At 39.6% G+C, this 19873-nt stretch overlaps 1 protein-coding gene and 1 pseudogene across 1 annotated transcript; one reads left to right on the forward strand and one right to left on the reverse strand.

The window, feature by feature from the left end:
• Positions 1-670: 670 nt before the first annotated feature.
• On the forward strand, positions 671-5407 carry LOC124968016 (putative gustatory receptor clone PTE01). Its single transcript, XM_047530420.1, has 2 exons — positions 671-699; positions 4438-5407. Exons 1-2 carry the CDS (start codon positions 671-673, stop codon positions 5405-5407), a joined length of 999 nt encoding a protein of 332 aa, XP_047386376.1.
• Positions 5408-16109: 10702 nt separating this feature from the next.
• On the reverse strand, positions 16110-17036 carry LOC124968017 (olfactory receptor 7D4-like; annotated as a pseudogene).
• Positions 17037-19873: the final 2837 nt, after the last annotated feature.

The raw sequence follows: 19873 nt of genomic DNA on the forward strand, positions 1-19873 counted from the left end.
TAAAGAATATATCAGGGCTGGGGTTGTGGTTCAGTGATTAAGGACCCCTGGGTTAAATACCCAGTATCAAGGAAAAACACACAAAAAAGAGGGAGGAATAAATTTTTTAAATGGCTACAAATTTAAATTTGTGAAGAGAAAATATTTCTGGAAACAGGTGTTGGTGATAACTGTATAAAAAAGTGAATGTAATTAATTCCACTGAATGGTACACATAAAATTGTAATTTTGTCATATATTTTACCACAGCAACTGAGGGAAAAATACAAATGGATCTTTAAAAATAGACAAGGAAAGACAGGAAACAAATTAAGTGAAGAGTACCTGGGACTTCTCCCAGAGAGGAAGAGCCTAGAACTTCGACGGACATTCACTTCCTCTTTCTTGTTCTTCTACTAATGAAGAAGTCCTAAGAGAATGGGATTACATGGCCAATTTAGCTAATTGTGGGCTCTGTGAACTGAACCTTTGTGGTTGTTTTATAATAAATAACCAGGCTTCAGAGTGAGGGCTTCAGCCCTGTGTGCCGCACACCTGCCTGCCTATCCCAGGATCTTTGCCTCCCTGGCTGCCTGTCCCAGGATCTTTGCCTCATCCAGTCCATTCATTCTGAGCCAGAGTGGGGCACTGAAACCTTTGTGGGATTTGCACTGGCCCTCACTGCTGGGTCATGACCCAGAAGAGAAGCAGCTTAAGCCAGTAAGTGCTGAGGGAGAAGATGGGTGGGGGAAGCTGACGGAAGCACTGTCTGCTCACCCTAAGGATGAACGTGAGAGGTGAGGCAGGCAGTGGTGGGAGAGCAGCATGCAAGTCTTCAGCTGCTCTATGCAACTCTCTTGCTCTGTGCAAAGCTGGGGTCCTGTGACTTGTGTGATGTTTGTTTTCTTCCCCTACCTGTCAATACATCTCACCCATGCATGAAAGTGTTACTGCACCCCCACACTGACTGCTAAGCACACCCAAAGTATAAGGAAGAGATGAGGAGCAGGGGGAGGAGGAAGAGGAGGAGGAGAGTAACCATCACATCCTGAACTGTATTTGAGGGATGCTTGAGTTCAGATTCTGAGCTATGAGTAGCTTGTTTCATTCCATTTAATCTGCATGGTTTTCTGCAAGCCATTGCTAGTTATTTTCCCAAAAGGGAGGGAGAACTGGATTTTAAGGTAACAGCTATCAGTTGTTAGGTAGAAAGGACTGAAGGGATTTTGAATTATGAAGGCTCCCCATGTGACTAACCTGTGAGAAGCATGTCAAACAATTGTGTAATGCAATTTATGTATTATTATTATTATAAGGATGACATTAATCTTTGTACAAGTCAGCTAAAATACCATGTTATTTGTAGTTGCTGTGTTCCTGTTTCTACAATGGGGAAATTGATTTTTTGTGCCTATATAAATAATGTGCTGTGTATTTGGAAAGCAATCTAATCCTTGTTCATCTATGATTCCTCAGATTCCATACCTTGTTTGATACAAAGGAGGCATCAAATATAAAAGGAACTTGCTTAAAACCTAGAATAACCACATCTTGGTTCACAAAACCAAGTGTGGCTTCAATATACTTAGTGCTTTCAGGTCTACACTTTTATCTTTTTTAGGAAAGTCAGAGAGAACAGGACACAAAAAAAATCACCTCTTAATTGTGCCTGTACAACGAACATACAGATCTTAAAATTTAGTTTCACAGCACTTACACTGTTACGTTATTCAAAGGTAATAGCACAGGTATTTATGAGTATTAAAGACAAAAGAGGGAGAAAGAGATGTGGGCAAGCATTCCTCCTTCTTGAGCTCATTTGTGTTTTGATTACATCATTTCAGGCTTCACTGGTTTTTGGAAATGGTTTGCATCAATAAACTCACTATTGGTATAAAGAATGAGTTCTTGAAAAAGTGATTTGAGGACCAAATGTTTACTGGTTTCCAAACTTAACTTACATGTGTTATATGTGGAAGTTATGGGTGTGTATAACTATGGGTTAATGAACCAGGACTGTGCTGTTGATTTCCTGAGTCCCATCACAGGGGACTGTGTCCTCTACTGAAGCCAAATGGAACTACTAAATTCCCTATACGAGATGACATTTATTCATTAATCCTGCAGGAACACCTACCACATATGGATCAGTAATAATTTGGCAGTATAAACTAATAGATGTAGACTTTTTTAATAGAAATGATTTTTATTGTGACACCAAATATAAATGACTGATAGTAAAATGGAACATGTATCAATTATTGAAATTCAAATAACTATCTCACACATGTATATATATATATATATATATATTATCTAGAAATTTTCATTTGTGCAATATGGAGAGAGACACAGGATTTTTAAAAGATTAGGGTTATAGCAAACTCAGTAAGGAAATGATGTTACTTGCTCAGGACATGTTCTGCATTATCTGAATCATTTGACTGAGTTGCAGGTACTGCATAGAGACTTAAATCCAAGACTTTACAAAGTGGTCATTTCATGCCCAATATGCATGTTGTGGACTAGACTAGCTTCACATACTATTTAGGTAAACCTTAGAGAAACCTGATCATGAATACACAAAGCAATCCTGACATGTCTATATCAACACAAAAAATTCTCCTACAGAAACTTAACTGCATTTTTTAGTGGAACAGGTGTGCAGAATGGAATTATTCAGAGACACCAAGAATTCAAATTTCATAGATTTAAAATGAAATCCTTCTAAAATATTAGGTTCTGAAGCATATTTTGCTTAAAGTTTGCTTTTAATATGAGCGGTGGGTATTATTGCCAGTAACAGTAGATAACATTAACGATGGTGGCCAATCCTGGTGGTTCTCAATCCTGGTGCAGGAAAGTACCATGAAGAACTTCACATGAGGATACTTTAAGTTGGGTTTTGTCCAAAGTGTGGTATGTTGATATTTTAAAATATTTAAAATATTTGAGTAAATATATGTGATAAATCACATACACTGATAACATTAAGAGAAGTATATTGGTAAATGAAACTAAAACCACTAGTTGAATTTAAAAAAAAATTTATAATAACACTATAAGCCAGGTAATTATTATTTCAATGTTAGGCATAAATCAATGGTACAGATATGTTTACTAAGGTAACCCCTAAATATTTTATTTTGCACATTTTTTGTAATTATATCATGGTGTGATATAATGCTTTTAAGTGCTGAGAAAGTATTTATGTGAAGTTCTGTGAAATAGCACAAGAAGGGTGTGGCTTTGCTGGTTCTAAAATCCTCAACAACATGATCAAAAAAGCAATGAAGATTATTCCAAAGTCATTAGAGAATAAGAAATGACAAAAGGTGGGGGGGGTCGCAAAACTCTCTTCTTCACTAGATATTTTACTGAAATTATATCAGATGGATACACATGAACCCTAATAAACTATACAATTTCAAAAATTCTTAACATTTCATTATTGTTTCATCATTGGCACATTGACAGGTGCAGTCCAAAAAATAAGACATTTATGGTTAGTGATAACAATGGTTATGTACCTCTAAAGTAAATACGAAGATTACAATTTGAAGTCCAGAAAGACAGAAGTTCTATACTATACAATTTTTAGAATAGAAACAAAAATTGAGTGAGGACTTCATCCACAGAAAAGTGTAGAGAAAAATGGAGTCTTGTTTAAGAGTGCTTTCAAAAAGTGAAATCAGGGCAAGGAGTAAACAACTTGCATGAGAAACTTAGTGGTCTGGCAGTGCCCCTGTTCAAGGACAGATAAGCTCTCTGCCCGAGAACATTAAAAAACTTAAAGACTTCTGGTTTCTGCTCTCAAGGCCTGGCTCCTGGCCAGATCCAGGTCTGAGACCAAACGTACTGATGGCACTGAGCCCAGTGGCTCCAGACAACAACTTCATATGTTTACTCTGGTGTATTTAAGAGAGATGAGAAGTACTCAAAGGTGACAAGACTGCTTTCTTTGGTTATGTATTGCTGCGAAATGCCCATGATGTCTCTCCGGTGCTGAGTTGGTATGCTACCTGGGATGGTTTTCCTTTTGTATATATTTATATGTCTTAATAAATGCTATCTTTTCCTATACGGCTTGTGGTGGCACATTCAGCGAATCGACCCATATAAATTATAAGTCTGTGCACAGTAATGGGAAATACATTCCCAAAGAGGTAATCAGAAAAACACAAGAAGCTGAAAATATTCTGGAAGGTAAGTGGCACATAATGTTCTCTGATATGGACTCTCTAGTATTCAAATAATGCAGTTCTAATTTTACACAGTGTTTGGGTATTCTAAGTCAAAATAATGCATACTGTTTTTTATGTGGTAATTGATTATTGGGTATTTTTTCTAAACCTCTTTTCTTTCTTTCTTTTTTTTTTTTTTTGTGGTGCTGGGGACTTGAACCCAGGGCCTTGTGCTTATGAGGCAAGCACTCTCCCAACTGAACTATATCCCCAGCCCTAAAACTCTTTTCTGTTTCAAAAGGTGTCCAAACAAAAGTGAACCAGAAAATATAACACACGTCTCAGAATTCCATCTCATGGGACTCCCAGAGGACCCAGACCTGCAGCCCATCCTCTTTGGACTATTCCTGTCCCTGTACCTGGTCACAGTGCTTGGGAACCTGCTCATTATTCTGGCTGTCAGCTCTGACCCCCACCTCCACACCCCCATGTACTTCTTCCTCTCCATTCTTTCCTTGGCTGACATTGGTTTCATCTCCACCACAGTCCCAAAGATGATTGTGGACATCCAAACTCACAGTAAAGTCATCTCATATGTGGGCTGCCTGAGTCAGATGTCCCTTTTTATTATTTTTGGATGTATGGATGAAATGCTGCTGACTGTGATGGCCTATGACCGCTTTGTGGCCATCTGTCACCCCCTGCATTACTCAGTTATCATGAATCCTCGCCTCTGTGGCTTCTTAGTTTTGGTGTCTTTTGGTTTTAGCCTTTTGGAATCCCAGTTGCACAATTTGATTGCCTTACAGTCTATATACTTCAAGGACATGGACATTTCGAATTTCTTCTGTGACCCTTCTCAGATCCTTAGTCTTTCTTGTTCTGATATCTTTACCAAAGATATAGTCATGTATTTTGTTGGTGTGGTCTATGGTTTTCTTCCTCTCTCAGGGACATTTTTCTCTTATTATAAAATTGTTTCTTCTATTCTGCGAATCCCTTCATTAGGGAGCAAGTACAAAGCCTTCTCTACCTGTGGGTCTCACCTCTCAGTTGTTTGCTTATTTTATGGAACAGGCATTGGAGTGTACCTTTCTTCAGATCAGTTATCATTCACCAGAAAGGGTGTGGTGTCCTCAGTGATGTACACTGTGGTCACACCCATGCTGAACCCCTTCATCTACAGCCTGAGTAACAGGGACATTAGAAGTGCCCTGAGGAGGCTGCACAGGAGAACAGTGTGATCTCAGGTATGTGGCATCCATTTGGAATGTACGCCAGAAACTCAGCAAAACTAAATATCTAGACATTAAATTTGCTTCCTTGATCACATTATTTGAGTTTGATGTCTTTATGTCCACATCATGCTTCATAGTGGAATAGTGGCTTGCAGAGGCCAGAAAAGGAGGAATTGGAAGTGTCTTAATGGGTATAAAGTCTGTTTTGGAAGGTGAAATATTCCTGGAGATGGAAGATGGTGATGGTTGCACAAGGAGTTGACTGTAATTACTGCTACTGAGCTGTGCACTTGATCACGGCAAAAATGACTGAATTGTCATCTGTATTTTGACAATATTACCTATGAGTCAGAAAAAACAGTGGAATTTAAAGGAAAAAACAAAAAGAGAAATAAAGAGTACATACAAGCTTTCTCCTCTTTAAGAAGAGTTGTGAAACTACAGGAGACATTCACTTTCTCCTCTTCTTCTCCTCTGACATGAGGATATCCTTTGTGACTGGGATGTTGTGGATAAATTTGGTCAAGTATGAGCTCCATACTTGGGCCTCCAAACTCATGTGAGAGTAAATAAGACTCTGACTCCTCCATCCCTTCCATTTGAAGCCTCCAGTTCCATGGGCTCCATAACTGTGTCTACCCTCCCATGGTTTTCTTCACTGGGAAACTCCTATATGACCCTGGTTTTATGTTAATTTTTAGGACAGAGGCTCAACCTTCAGTGGGCACCAGTCCTTGTGTTGTGCAGTCCGGTTATCAATGCGTAGCGAGATCACCAGAGACTAAAGTAGGAAAAAAATTTATTTGGGGCAAAGATAAAAAAAACACTGATGTGTCAGGACTACTACTCCAAGTAAGGGAAGTGGTAGGGGGAGTGACTTCAGCAAGCTGATTTTGAACGTGACAACCATAAAACAATCCTGGCATAGGTGCCTTTTTCCTTTTTTTTTTTTTTTTCTTTTTTCCCCAAGGAGTGCAAGCAGCCAGGTCCAGCTTATCTATGTCAGGTTGCACCTGGCAGGTTAGCAGGGCAAGCTAGGTGGCAGGGAGCCAGACCACCCATATCTGAAACCAGCAGCTTCTGGGGCCTCTGAAGGGATGGGTTGCTTCACACAAATGGTCACAATGTCCTTAACTCATGACCACATTATTTTCTCTCGGGTACTGTCCTTGTATTTACCACAGTCAGCACAACTCAAAGATTTTATTCACACTCATTTTGGTTTGGTCAATCTTAACTAGATGTATTTGTTTTATATCAGAGGGTCTCTACCTTTTCTTGTCATAAGGGGTCTCCACTCTTCCACACTTGGAGGGATGTTGTAACTCCATTCCTTATTCATAACCCAGCAGAGAAGGAGCAAGACCCACTAAGTGTGAGGACGTTGGTGGATGGAGAAAGGCCCGTCAGAATCTTCATTTCCCTTCAAGAGAACAGACATGAAAGTCTGGGTGTCAAGACAGGAGGATATCAATATTAAAAGTTCAGCTATGAACTTTATGTGGAATTCAGGTTTCTGGTTATGACGGGGTGCCAGGAAACTCATGTGAGGTTGTTGATTCTGGTTACCTCAGATATTTCATCCATAAGAGCCCAATGTTGATGAAAATGGTTTCCTGTGTACTCCAAAAAGATGATGAAGAGGATGACAGTATCCATAATGTCATGAACTGATCTTGAAGGATTTCTAATTGCCAGGATCTGACTTCTGTGCTCTGCTCTGTATAACTCATTTCATTGCATCTTCATTATCTTTCCACAGTGTAAACTCGTATATTATTGTTGTTGTTTAGAAAAGGGAGGAACATTGTACTTTTATGTTGGTCTGGGTCTAGGTGCGGGGCCTCATGATGGAATCCCTGAATGCTGCCTGCTTAGCAACATGACCAGAACTTTCACTGGCCTGTCTCTCCAGAAAGGGATGCCTTTCCCCCTGTGCTAGTCCTTCATGCAGTTACTGACACACCACAGGGAGAGGCATGGTTGAAACCCCCTGGGTCAATGCAGGGCGGGCCCTTCTAGATGATAGGCTAAGGTCACAGTCAGAGCAGACCAACAATGAGAAGCTCTGGCCTCACTTTCTCCCAATCCAGTGTGTCCCCCAGCTGTCCACAGCCTGCCCTGACCTTATACCAGCCTACTCAATCTCAAAAGAAGACATTCAAGCCAGGATTTTATACCATATCTACTCAGAACTGGCCGGAGTTTTGAATCTGTACCTGTGATTTAGAAATTTGGACCTCTGCTTAAAATTTTATGATGTTATGAAACAATGAAAAGCTAGATGCATCTGATCCATTCGCTGAGTGGATTTTTGGTTGATATAGCTGCTTTAAGTAAGATTAAATTCATGTGTGTCTCCTATGTGACTAGAAATTGATGTATGTATGAAATTAGGGCAAAATAAAATTTAGGTATTATAAATGTTCCTTTATCCTCACATTTTTCTCTGCATTTGTTATTATTTATTTTGTTGATTAAAATTCTGTCAAGGGTTAGATGAAATTTCAGTATAGTTTTCATTTGAATTTTCAGGATTACTAAGAATCATGAAATTTATTTTTTATATATTTATTGGCCATTTGCATTTCTTGATTTGATGAATATCTGTTTAGTTCATTTGCTCATTTTTAGGTTGGGTTTTCTGGTGTGAAGTTGTTTGAGTTGTATATATAACTTACATGATGTGGAAGATACAGCAATATTGCAAGATAATTTTTATGGTAATAAACTCAAAAAATTGCCTTTTGCTTATTTAGAAAAATAAACTATTAGACAAAAAATGAAAAAAAAAAACTAAAAAAAAAAAATTGACTCTCCCTCAGGTAATACCATACCCCACCAAGGGACAAAGCTGCATGTCTAAGGAAAATAGTACATTTCAGAGGTAATAGGTTTTGTGTTGTAGACTGCTTAGATGAACTTGGGCATTTTTAGGTAAGCTTTAAGAATCTAATTTCTGGATCAGTAAGTCAATACTGATATGCAAACTTTCAGCAAGGAAATATACCTGCCAATATTCTGATATTCATTGTCTTTCAGGAACAGAAATGCATCAAAATGGAATCAGGCAGAGATGCCCAGAACTTAAATTTCATAGATAATAAATCAAATCTCTACAAACTATTAGACATAAACACACAGTATTAATGTTTATATATTAATATAAGAAATGGGTATTATTTGTAGTACTAAGAGATAATACTAATGGGTTATTACCCAAATGCCAGAACACATTCTCAGGTGAACAATACAAAAAATCAATAAGAAGCAAGATCTAAGAAGGCTGAGTTTGTCAAAGTGAGAAGAATTCTTGAAGAGGGTGGACCTCAGCTGTGAGTATTCCACTTGAGAACACTTGAACTCAGTTCAAATGTTCACCATGCTGGGTGCTATTTTTGGTTTCATTTTTTCCAACCTGCTTTTCTGTTTTAAAAATTGTCCAAGTTATAGAGAACCATGAAGTCTAACACACACCTCAGAATTTCATCTCCTGGGTCAGTATGAGGACCCAGACCTGCAACCCATCCCCTTTCTACCTTTCTGACCACAGAGATTGGTAGCCTACCTGCTCAGCATCCTGATCATCAGCTCAACTGCCAGTATCAATCCCCATAAGCTTCTTCCTCTCCAACCTGCCCTAAGTTGACATCTGTCACATCTCCTCCACAGCCCCAAAGATGATTGTGGACATCCAAATTCACAGAAGAATCATTTTCTAAGTGGGATGCCTGATACAGATGCCCTTTGTTCTTATTTTTGGATATATGTTTGGTATGCTTCTGACTATGATGGTTCATGACTGTCACCCCCTGCCTTTGTCTGTCATCATGAACCTTCAACTCTATGTCTTCTTGGCTGAAAAAATTTATGATCAGTTTGTGAACTCCCAGATGCACAGTTCAATTGTTTTGCAATTAACATACTTCAAGGATGTGCAATTTTCTATTTTCTGAACCTGCTCAACTCCTTAATCTTGTCAGGTCTTATTTTCTAAAAGTATAGAAAGTATATTTTGTTGATTCAATTTCACGTTTCTCTCTCTCTTGAAGTCTCTTTTGTCTTACTCTAAAATCGTTTTTCCCATTCTGAGAATCCCATCATCAGGTTGAAAGTATAAAGACTTCTCCTCCCCAAGGGTCTACATAATGCCATTGGTCTGTGCATTTAACACTGGTCAATTTTTGTTATGTGTATTTTACCCCAGTATGTGATTGAAATTAAAAGGAGATGAATCTTTTTTTAAAAAAGTAAACATTTGAAGAGAACTCACAAACTTCATCTTGAGAAAAATACAGCCCCAAAACTTTGTGGACATTCTTTTTCTCTTTTCCTACTTCTTCCACTAACATCAGGAAGTTCTTGGAGGTTTGGATAACATGGACCAGTTTGGCTAATTATGAGCTCTGGGCTTGGTCAATGCCTCCAGTCCAGTCAGCCCCATACCTTCGGCTGCCTCTCATGTAAATTTCTGCCTCAGGAAGCTCTCCTGTGTATCACCTTACTCATATCAACCCTGAGTGCAGAGCCTGAGACCTCACTGGGCACCAGACAGAGGAGGGGCATTGGATCCTCAGCTCTTGGTCATGACCCAGGAAAGAGGCGACTTTTCCCAGTAAGTGCTGAGGGAGAGGAGAGATAATGGAAGGACTGGTGGAAGCAGTCATCAGCAGAATGCAGTTAAGGATGCATTGATCATAAGGGTGGATATAAACATGCTGAATACCAGCTGCTGTGACTTGGAATTGTAGGTACTTTGTGGTGGTGGATATACCAAATGGTTTGTTCAAAGCTTTTATTTCTTCCCACCCTGGTTCTACTTTACTGTAGGCATCTTATCCATGTTGTTGGAAAATGGGTCCCTGATAGCTATTCAATAAGGTTTGTGAAGTTGATGAGGATGAGAACAGTAATCATAAGTCCTGAACCAATATTGAGGGCTTCCTAAATGGGAGGTGCTAATCTATATGTTTCATGTGGCTTCTTGTATTTAAAGTTCAGTCTTCCCTAGTTATGTTCCCCCACAATATTATTCTTTTACTGAAATAGGACAGTATTTTTATGTAATTTGAACTAAGTTGTGAGGTAGAAAAAGTGAGGCAGTGGTTGGAGTGAGCTGTCTGATTACAGAATCAGGGCATCTTGCTGCCAGGATCCTGGCAGTTTCTCCCTTTCACACCGCACCCAGAAACTCCCCCCATGTCATTCCAGGAAAAGACCCCAGGCTCACCATGCTCTTCTACTTGGGGATTCCAGAGGGGTCACACAGGGGAGCGGTGGGTGGTGGCCCCTGAGTCATTATAGGACAGCTGAGATCACAGGAAGCAAAGATCACAGGAAGAGAAGGCACACCATCTCCAGCACAGATTCCTCCCTTTCCCCACTGCAGGGTATCCATCCAGCTGTTCTCTCTTAAAAGGAAAGACACAGTCTGGTGTTCACTTCAGTCCTCCTCAGGAAACCAATCAGAGGTTTAAAGTGTGCTTCAGATATACCTGATTTACCTGGTATAAAGGACCAACCTCTACTTAAAATCTTCTGGCAATATTTTAATGGGACATTAGCAACTTAGTGCATCAGATTCAGAGACAATCTATCTGTCCCCTTGGAATGTCTGTGACATGGAGCAGATTATTAATTTCTATGATACAACATTATCATCATTTTAGTTGACTTATCATTAATAAAGTTGAATTGAATAATGGATAACAGATATAGATGCTCCATTTTTAACATTATGTACATATCAAATGAGAGTGAAATAAAATTTAGGTAATATTATTTTTAAAGATAATCTTCACACAATTTGACTGGAAGATACTATTGCTGAAAGTTGCCATATCCAATTTCAATAGCAGGACATGGTATTTTTGTCCTCATGTAAGTAGGTGCTAGATTTGTGGAAAGAAATGCCCAACCCTATCTTATCTTGGAACCCCTATTTCCCGTAACCTGCCTGCCCCACAAGAAGAATTAATAATGAAAACCTGTGTTAAGCACTGAATAGATCTTGTTTGGTTCGCAAAAGTTGTCTGCCACCAGCATGTGCCCAATGCTCCAGGCACCCTTCTGTTTGCAGTGTCCTCTCTTTGAGGAACATCCCAATAAAATGAGATTGAAGAAACAATGGCTCTTTTTTGCTTCATCTATCATGGCACATAGTCTCTAAACTTTCATTTAATTGAGCCTAAATCATTGATTGATTCAAAGATCATGGCAGACATTCTCCTGGGAATAAAGAAGCACAAAGAGAAGGGGGCAGGTGAAACTTCTGGGTTGGGCTGACCCATTTTGGGGTTTCACATCATTCCAAGCTCCACTGACCTTTGATAACTGTTTTTGGAAGGTACATGCTATTTCCATAATGACAGAATTCTTTATTTGATAAAATGAGCAAATGATGAAATGTTTACTAATTTCTTTTAGGTGCTACCCATGCTGGGGAGATGGGCATTTTTCTCCTGATTTCTATAAAACATTGTGAGTGTGGAGATGGACAGATTTGTATACATTCTCTGTACAGTAACAGGTCAATGAGGTGGAACTAATATTTGGATTTCCTGACTCATATCATAGGGTATTATCTCCTATATTGCATCCCAACAAAAATATCATTCCTTATTCAATATGAAATAATCATGTAAGGATTGTTGTTAGATATATTTCAGAAATATATTTGATAATACATCCTTAAAGAAATAAGATGTTTTAAGGATTATTATTTTTTTAAAATTAAGTCAAAAAAGTAGGTTATTAATAATTAAAGTGAAATATGTCAGTCATTGAAATGCAAAGAACTATCCCCATTCACATATTGTGTGCAAATCTTACTTGAGTGATATGGACACAAGCTAAAGATTTTGGAAAGTTGGTTCTAAAAATAATCTGGTGATGTCATTGGTATTTTATTTGGAATTGCATTTAATTTGTATAGCACTTTTGGTAGAATGTCTATTTTGACAATGTTATTTCTGCTTATTGAGGAACATGGGAGATATTTCCATCTTCTAAGATTTTCTTCAATTTCTTTCTTTAGTATTCTGTAGTTTTCGTTGTGGAGGTCTTTCATCTCTTTTGTTAGAATGCTTCCCAAGTATTTCTTTTTTTTGAGGCTATTGTGAATGAGTGTTTTTTCCTAATTTCTCTTTCAGAGGATTCATCACTTATTTATAGAAACTCATTAGACTTATGCATATTGATTTTATATCCTGCTACTTTGCTGAATTCATTTATTAGTTCTAAAAGTTTTCTAGTGGAGTTTTTTGGATCCTCTAAATATAGAATCATGTCATTGACAAATAGTGACAGCTTGAGTTCTTCTTTTCCTATTTGTATCCCTTTAATTTTTTTGGTCTGTCTAATTGCTCTGGCTAGTGTTTCAAGGACTATGTTGAATAGAAGTGGTGAAAGAGGTCACCCCTGTCTTGTTCCAGTTTTTACAGGAAATGCTTTCAATTTTTCTCCATTAAGAATGATGTTGCCCATGGGCTTAGCGTAGATAGCCTTTACAATGTTGAGGTATGTTTCTACTCTTTCTAATGTTGGAGTTAAAGACATTTCCTCACTCATATATTGGCTTATAAAAGTGAGAATTTGGACAACTTTCAGCTTCTGAGCCTTGGATTTCTCAGGGACAAATTAACTGCAATAGTACAGTTTTTTAAACACCTTCAAATAATTGTATTTATGTATGTCATGAGCCAGTCAAACAATAGTTCCCCATTAACGAAAGCTCTTCTTATTAAGGGATTTATTTTCAAATGTGTATTCCTAGAATGCATAAGTAATCTGGTATTAGAAATTATGTGACTTGAAACATGATACAAAATGTTTTTATTAAATAATGTGAACACTAGGCCCTCCTGCTATTAGGTTATGTGGCCTGCCAAATTCACCTCTAGTATGTATGCACACACACATCAATAGCAACCTTTCTACTAAATTCATCTTGAAGGGATATGTATTCAGGTTTCATTACATTAATTAATGAATAATCAAATTCTTAGTTTTTATGACTTGTGGGAGCCTTTTGGGTAGACTCTGGACAATTTCCAAAGACCATGATTCCCATGTCTTAACTTCATTAAGACAGACAACTATATATTTTATAAAGGCTTAATTAGGTGATAACACATGCAAAATCTAAAAGAAATTCATTGGAGTGAGAGGACCACTCTCTTGAGAAAAACTCAGCAGGTACTGGGTATGCCTGTTATATCTGGGATGGCGTGACAGGAGTTTAGTGTGATGTCATAGTGTGACTCTAATGTTGGAAGAGGACCATGTCTCCTTTTGACTTCAGTTCCAAGAGCAGCATAGTCAAATCTGTGGGAACACCCACTACAGAAGAGAAGCATATACGCATCTGCCAGTTCTTCTGAAGAAAAGTTTGCTGATGAACTGGAGTCTTGATGGGTTGTGGGCCATAGTGGAAACAAAGGGACAGTTCCATGTTCCTTGGGTTTTTAGGAACCAATGTGCTGATAGAAGGATAGGCCTGGTCCTCCTTGGCTCTGTCACGTGCTTGCTCTCACTGATAAGCCAGCTTCTGCATTCTGAGATTCTCCATGGGAGCCCCTTGTGGCTACAATTTAAGGGAGGCCTCTGGCTACCATCCTGCAAGAACCCAAATCCTGCCCACAGCTGCATGAAATAACTTTGTAGCATATCCTCAGCTGTGAAGCCATGAGGTGAGTGATACCTGGCTGGCACCTCAGCTGCAGTCTTCTAAGATATTCTGAAATATCAGTGGGGTAAAAAGTTACCAAAAGACTTTGTAAAAAACAGTAGTTTCTCATATGCCAACATATATCAAATAAACAGGAAAAAAAAATCAGAATTGGACCCTTATCCATGTTAGCAAAAAACATATATCACAAAGGAATAGGAATCCCAAATCACAGGCCCCTAGTGTAGAAAGATAAAATATGAAATCTTGTCATTTGGTACAACATGAATGAAACCCTATGGCATTCTGTTAAAAGAAAGGAGTTAGACATGGAACTGCCTTAAACACAGTATCCAAAACAGTCCAACTCATGAAAGCAAAGATAAAAAGATTGTTTAACAGAGAGTTGGGGTGGGTAGATGTTGGTCTAAGGAGACACATTTTAGTTAGGAGAAATAACTTCAAAGGATGCATTATATATCATTATTTTATTTTATTTATTTATTTAATTATATTAATATTTTAATTAATAAAAGTAAATAGTGTGCTTGTCGTAAATGGGAAGCCATTATACAGAATGGGGAAATGAACAAAGAAATAAGAAGTCATTTTTCCAAAGAACATATATAGTGCCTGCCAACAGGCACTGGAAGATACTCTATTAATCATGGGTAAATGCAAATCAAGAGCACAATGAGATTATTAACATTAATCATAGAGAACAGTGGATTTCATTGTGGCATATACATAAATGCATAAAATAATTTTACCAATTTCACATACTTTTCATGAAATTGAAAATAACAAGTATTGGCATGGATATGAAGATATTAGAACTTATACACATTGGAATGTAAAACATACTCAGCTATTCCTCAAACAATTAAATATACAAAGATCATATAAAAGAGAAGTTTATTCTTGAGATTATTACTACAGTAATTAAAACAGGTATAGGCATTTGCTTGCTTAACCACTAGGGTAGTTTTCTAAGAAAAGTTGGTTGGAGATTTTATCATTGTGCACCATCATAGAACATATTCAAACTAGGATGGGTAGGGAGTCACTGTATGCAGGCTCTGTTGACTGAAGTGTCATCATAGCACTTAACTACTCAAACACAGGTTCATGAATATCCATGGCAGCACTGCTCATAATATTCACAATACGGTAATGATCCAATTGTCCAAAAATGGATGAAGAGATAAACAACTTGTGTGTATACATACAATATAAGGTAACATTACCAATGAAAGAGTTAAAATAAAGGAGGAGAAGAAGAAAGAAGGAAACAAGGGAGAAAAAAATAAATGAAGCAGAGAATGAAGAAGAAAATAGGAAGGAAGAAAGGAAGACAAGTAATATAGCAATATTTCACAGACATTAAATCACTCATTATATCACCATGAATCAAAAGAACAAACTCACTTTCAAAGCTGGATTTCAGCTTTCATGTTGAAAATGCAATCTTTCTTACAAAAAAGGAGGCTTGGCAAGGAGTATGGGCTCAGTGCCATGTTCCAGGTTAGTGTGAATTTCAAGCTCAGTCTCTTTCCAGAAAGTTGATGAATTTGAGAGAATTCTCCCAAGCAATGTTTCCAGAACCAAATAAAGCCATACATGTAAAATGACAAATAGTCCAAGTATTGTAAGCACTTTGCTTTGATGATTTTCATTACATTTCTCCCGGGAAAACAGAGGAACAACCAAATTGAGATAAAGACCATTAAAGCAATACTTTTTGAGAAATCCACCTCAGCATGTGATACAAGTGTTTTATATCATGTTGGAAGTCTCAACAGTGCCTGTAAGAACACTTACCAACTTGAGACTTCATAAACCATAGGTAGGGAAGAGTTAAAATGGGAGGTTTCTGAAGAGAAAAAGAAATAACAATCTGGAAAAGGAAAGTCATTAGAGCTATGGGAATACAAGAAATCAAGAATGTAATTTAGGGGAGAAAAAGAGTTACAATACTGTAATTCAGTACATTTGCCTCAGGAGACACAACATCCCCTGAGTTCTGAGGTCAGTAATCCATCAAGGCCTAGAAAATGCTGTACCAAGGAGTCTCCCAAGGGCCCCCTTCATGTCCTTGTTCCTCAGACTGTAGATGAAGGGGTTCAGCATGGGGGTGACCACAGTGTACAACACTGAAGCAATAGAGCTTTCCTGGGAAGAATGGGTCAGAGCAGAACTGAGGTAAACCCCAAGTGCTGTTCCACAGAACAAGGAGACCACACAGAGGTGGGACCCACAGGTGGAAAATGCTTTATACTTCTTCACAGAGGACATCCTCAATAAGGAGGAGATAATCTGAGAGTAAGAGTAGAGGATCCCAGTTACAGGAAACACACCCAGTAGGGCAGTTGCCACATACACAAACAAGTTATTGATAAAGGTGTCAGAGATGGTCACCTTGAGAAGCTCAGCTAGTTCACAGAAGAAATGTGGGATTTTGGTGCCTATGGAGAAGGTCAGTCAATTCACTACGCATCAGGGAGACTCAGAACGTGATGAGCCAAGACATCAGAACCAGGAAGACAAAGAGCTGGGAGTTCATGATGACTGTGTAGTTCAGGGGGTGACAGATGGCCACAAAGCGGTCATAAGCCATTATGGTCAGTAGAAAATTATCCACTCCAACTAAAATTGTAAAAAAATATGTCTGAGTGAGGCACTCAATGTAGGATATGTCTTTACTCTGTGTGTGAATGTTCACCAGCATCTTTGGAACTGTTGTGGAGATGAAGCAGATAACAACCAAGGACAGGTTGGAGAGGAAGAAGTACATGGGGTGTGGAGGTGGGCATCAGAGCTGACAGCCAGGATGATGAGCAGGTTCCCGAGCACAGTGACCAGGTATATGGACAGGAACAGTCCAAACAGAAAGGGCTGCAATTTGGGATCCTCTGAGAGGCCCAGGAGAAAGAATTGTGATAGTGCTGTGTGGTTCTCAGCTTCCATGTGTCTGGTTATCTGCTGAGAAAGGAGGTGAAAGCATGTTCAATAAATGTAAATGTGTACCTCAGATAGTTACCACCTGAATATATCACCCTTCTGTTTGATCCTGGAAATCACAGTAAGTCCCTCCATGAAGTGATAGCTCATTTCTCATTTAAATTTATGTAATCAGCCACACTTCCTTTAATGTAGCATAACTCTAGTTATCACCAATTGGCCTATTTTAAAACTTCCTTTTGAATTTATGGATATCAACTAATTTTATATTTTATAGAGCCATTCCAAAATAATCAAAGACATTCCATGTATTTTCCTTGATGATCTCTGAATATACTAGTTTTTGTGAAAATTCTACACTAGTCATTAACTGTGGACTTTCAACATAAAAAAACATCTTTCTATGATTTGACACTTCAGAACAAAGTGACACTTCACTCTTGGTGTCTTAATTTTCTTTCTTCCTAAAAATGAGGTTATTATCGTTACATTGTTGGTATGGTTTAAAAATGCCTCTCTTCATGGTAGGAATTTCAATAAATGATAGTTATTATTATTATCATTTCCACTATCTTCATCATCCTGTTAATTATAATTTTTGGGATATACAAATTCCAGAGGTATAGTACAGAGTTCTCACTTATTGGGTTCTTGAGACAGACTTCTTTTTTTTAAATTATTTATTTACTTTCTTAATTTTTAAAGACTGCATTTTGATTCCTTGTACTCAAATGGGGTACATCATTTCATTTCTATGGTAGTACATGGTGTAGTTTCATACTGTTCATGTTATCATACATGTACATAGGGTAATGATGTGTGTCTCATTCCATGATTTTTCATAGCCCCCTCATTTCCTTCTACATAATTGAAAGTTCCTCCATTCTTCTCTCACTCTCCATCCCTCTGGGGGGGTGGAATTCTTAGAGTTGAATTTTGGTCCACCATCATACCACCTCTGTGATCCTGAAAAGGTTAAACCCTCTTAGAAACAAATATCTCACCTCTGCTGTAGGAGAAATAAATGCTCACTATATGGTAGGATTGAACATTGAAATTATAAACAATGATATAACTATTCTCCTGTGGTCTCTGTGACATGCATGGACTTTCATAAATGTAAACTTCTGTTCTTAGGACCTCAATAAATCTTCCTTGCAGGTCTATCAGGAATCAATACCCCCTTAAACTGTGGTTACCATCTGTTTGCAATTCTGATCATTATCAATTCATCATTAACTGTTTGCCATAAAACATTTCTAATAAATGAAGATTCTTGTGGCTCCTTTCTTCAAAGACTAGTCGTCTAGTGAATGCCTACAAAAAGAGGAAAAAGAATGTGGACTAAGTCGATAAGAGAAGGAAATAAAGGGCACCACCATTAAAACCAAATATAAGGTAGAATAAGGTCTCAGTGCTTGAGTGGGTATGGACTGGAGTAAAATCACAGAGCTAATGGCTAAATTAGATGATAGATGGAATGGATTAAAATATTCAAAAACTACATCAGTCTAAAAAAAATCCTGTAAATATTAAGTGCAAAATCATGAGTTAAAAATAAGCGATTACGGAGGGCCAAGATGGCGGACTAGAGGGCGGCTGCATTTCACGCTGCTCCAGGACGCAAGATTCAAAACAGGAGATAGTGAGAGACTTGGGACCAACTCAAAGCTGCCAGGTGAGTCTCTCCTGTTGGGGAGGCGTCCCGGATGGGGCGGTAGCCCCGGAACGCAGGGAATTTGTGAAGTGGAGTTGCTCGGCGAGACGCCCCTCCCCCACTGGAGCGGTAAACACGGACAACTGGGATCATCGTAGAGGAGGCGGCTCAGCATAGCGCTTGGACGAGCAGCCGCTGGGGCTCCGGGCGGCTGCCTGGGGAGGAGCTGCGTGGCGAGCTGTTTGGACCCAGAACAACCGCTTCTGAACACCGGGGTGTTGCCCAGAGGAAGAGGAGGAGCGCGGCGGGACGCTTGGTCTGGGAGTGACTGCATCAGAGCCACGGGCGGTTGCCAGAGGAGGAGCTGCGTGGTGAACTGTTTGAACTCAGAGCGAGCGCTCCTGAGTGCCAGGAGGTTGCCCAGAGGAGGAGGAGGAGCGCAGCGTGTTGCTTGACCTGGGAGTGATTGCATCAGAGCTGCAGGCAGTTGCCGGAGGAGGAGCTGCGTGATGAGCTGTTTGAACTCGGAGCAGCTGCTCCAGAACACTGGTGGCATGCCTGGAGGAGGAGAGCGGTGGGACGCTTAGTCTGGGAGTGACTGCATCAGAACCACAGGCGGTTGCCAGAGGAGGAGGCGAGTGGTGAGTTGATTGGACTAAAAGCGACCGCTCCTGAACACCAGTGGCCTGCCTGGAGGAGGAGCGTGGTGAGTCACCTGGTCTCGGAGCCACCGCTCCTGAACACCTGGGGGGCTACCCCAAGGAGGAGGAGGAGGAACAGGGCTGGTCACTTGGACTTGGAGTGACTGCCTAGGGCTACGGGTGGTTGGCGGGAGGAGGAGACCCGAAGTGAGTTCCTTGGACTCCTAGTGACTGCATCGGAAACCGGGCGGCTGTCCGGAGGAGGAGGTGTGTGGCGGGTCTCTGGGTCTCGGAGCTATTGTACGGGGCTCAGGGGAGGGGCTGCATAGCCAGGCGATTGGTGCAGAGCAGGGTCCCAGGAGCTAGGTGGCTTCTTGCTGGAAGAGCCACACAGAGACACGCCTAGGGGCAGAGCGAAGTTTCCAGGGCGGCGGGCAGAGTGTCTGGGAGGGGCAGCCTAAGGAGACTCGCCTGCGAAGGGTGAGGCTCCCAGGCCCAGGACATAGGTCCGGGCCCCTGGGATCGTTGCAGAGGAAGACAGCCCA

Source organism: Sciurus carolinensis, chromosome 17 (assembly GCF_902686445.1).
Source record: "Sciurus carolinensis chromosome 17, mSciCar1.2, whole genome shotgun sequence".
In the NCBI taxonomy this organism is placed as follows: Eukaryota; Metazoa; Chordata; class Mammalia; order Rodentia; family Sciuridae; genus Sciurus; species Sciurus carolinensis.

What these genes read in the sequence shown, in the direction of transcription:
- LOC124968016 (XM_047530420.1), top strand. Translation starts at nt 671, where the DNA reads ATGACCCAGAAGAGAAGCAGCTTAAGCCA. An exon ending in AAGAGAAGCAGCTTAAGCCA is followed by an intron (nt 700 to 4,437) that starts GTAAGTGCTGAG and finishes CTATATCCCCAG; the next exon opens with CCCTAAAACTCTTTTCTGTT.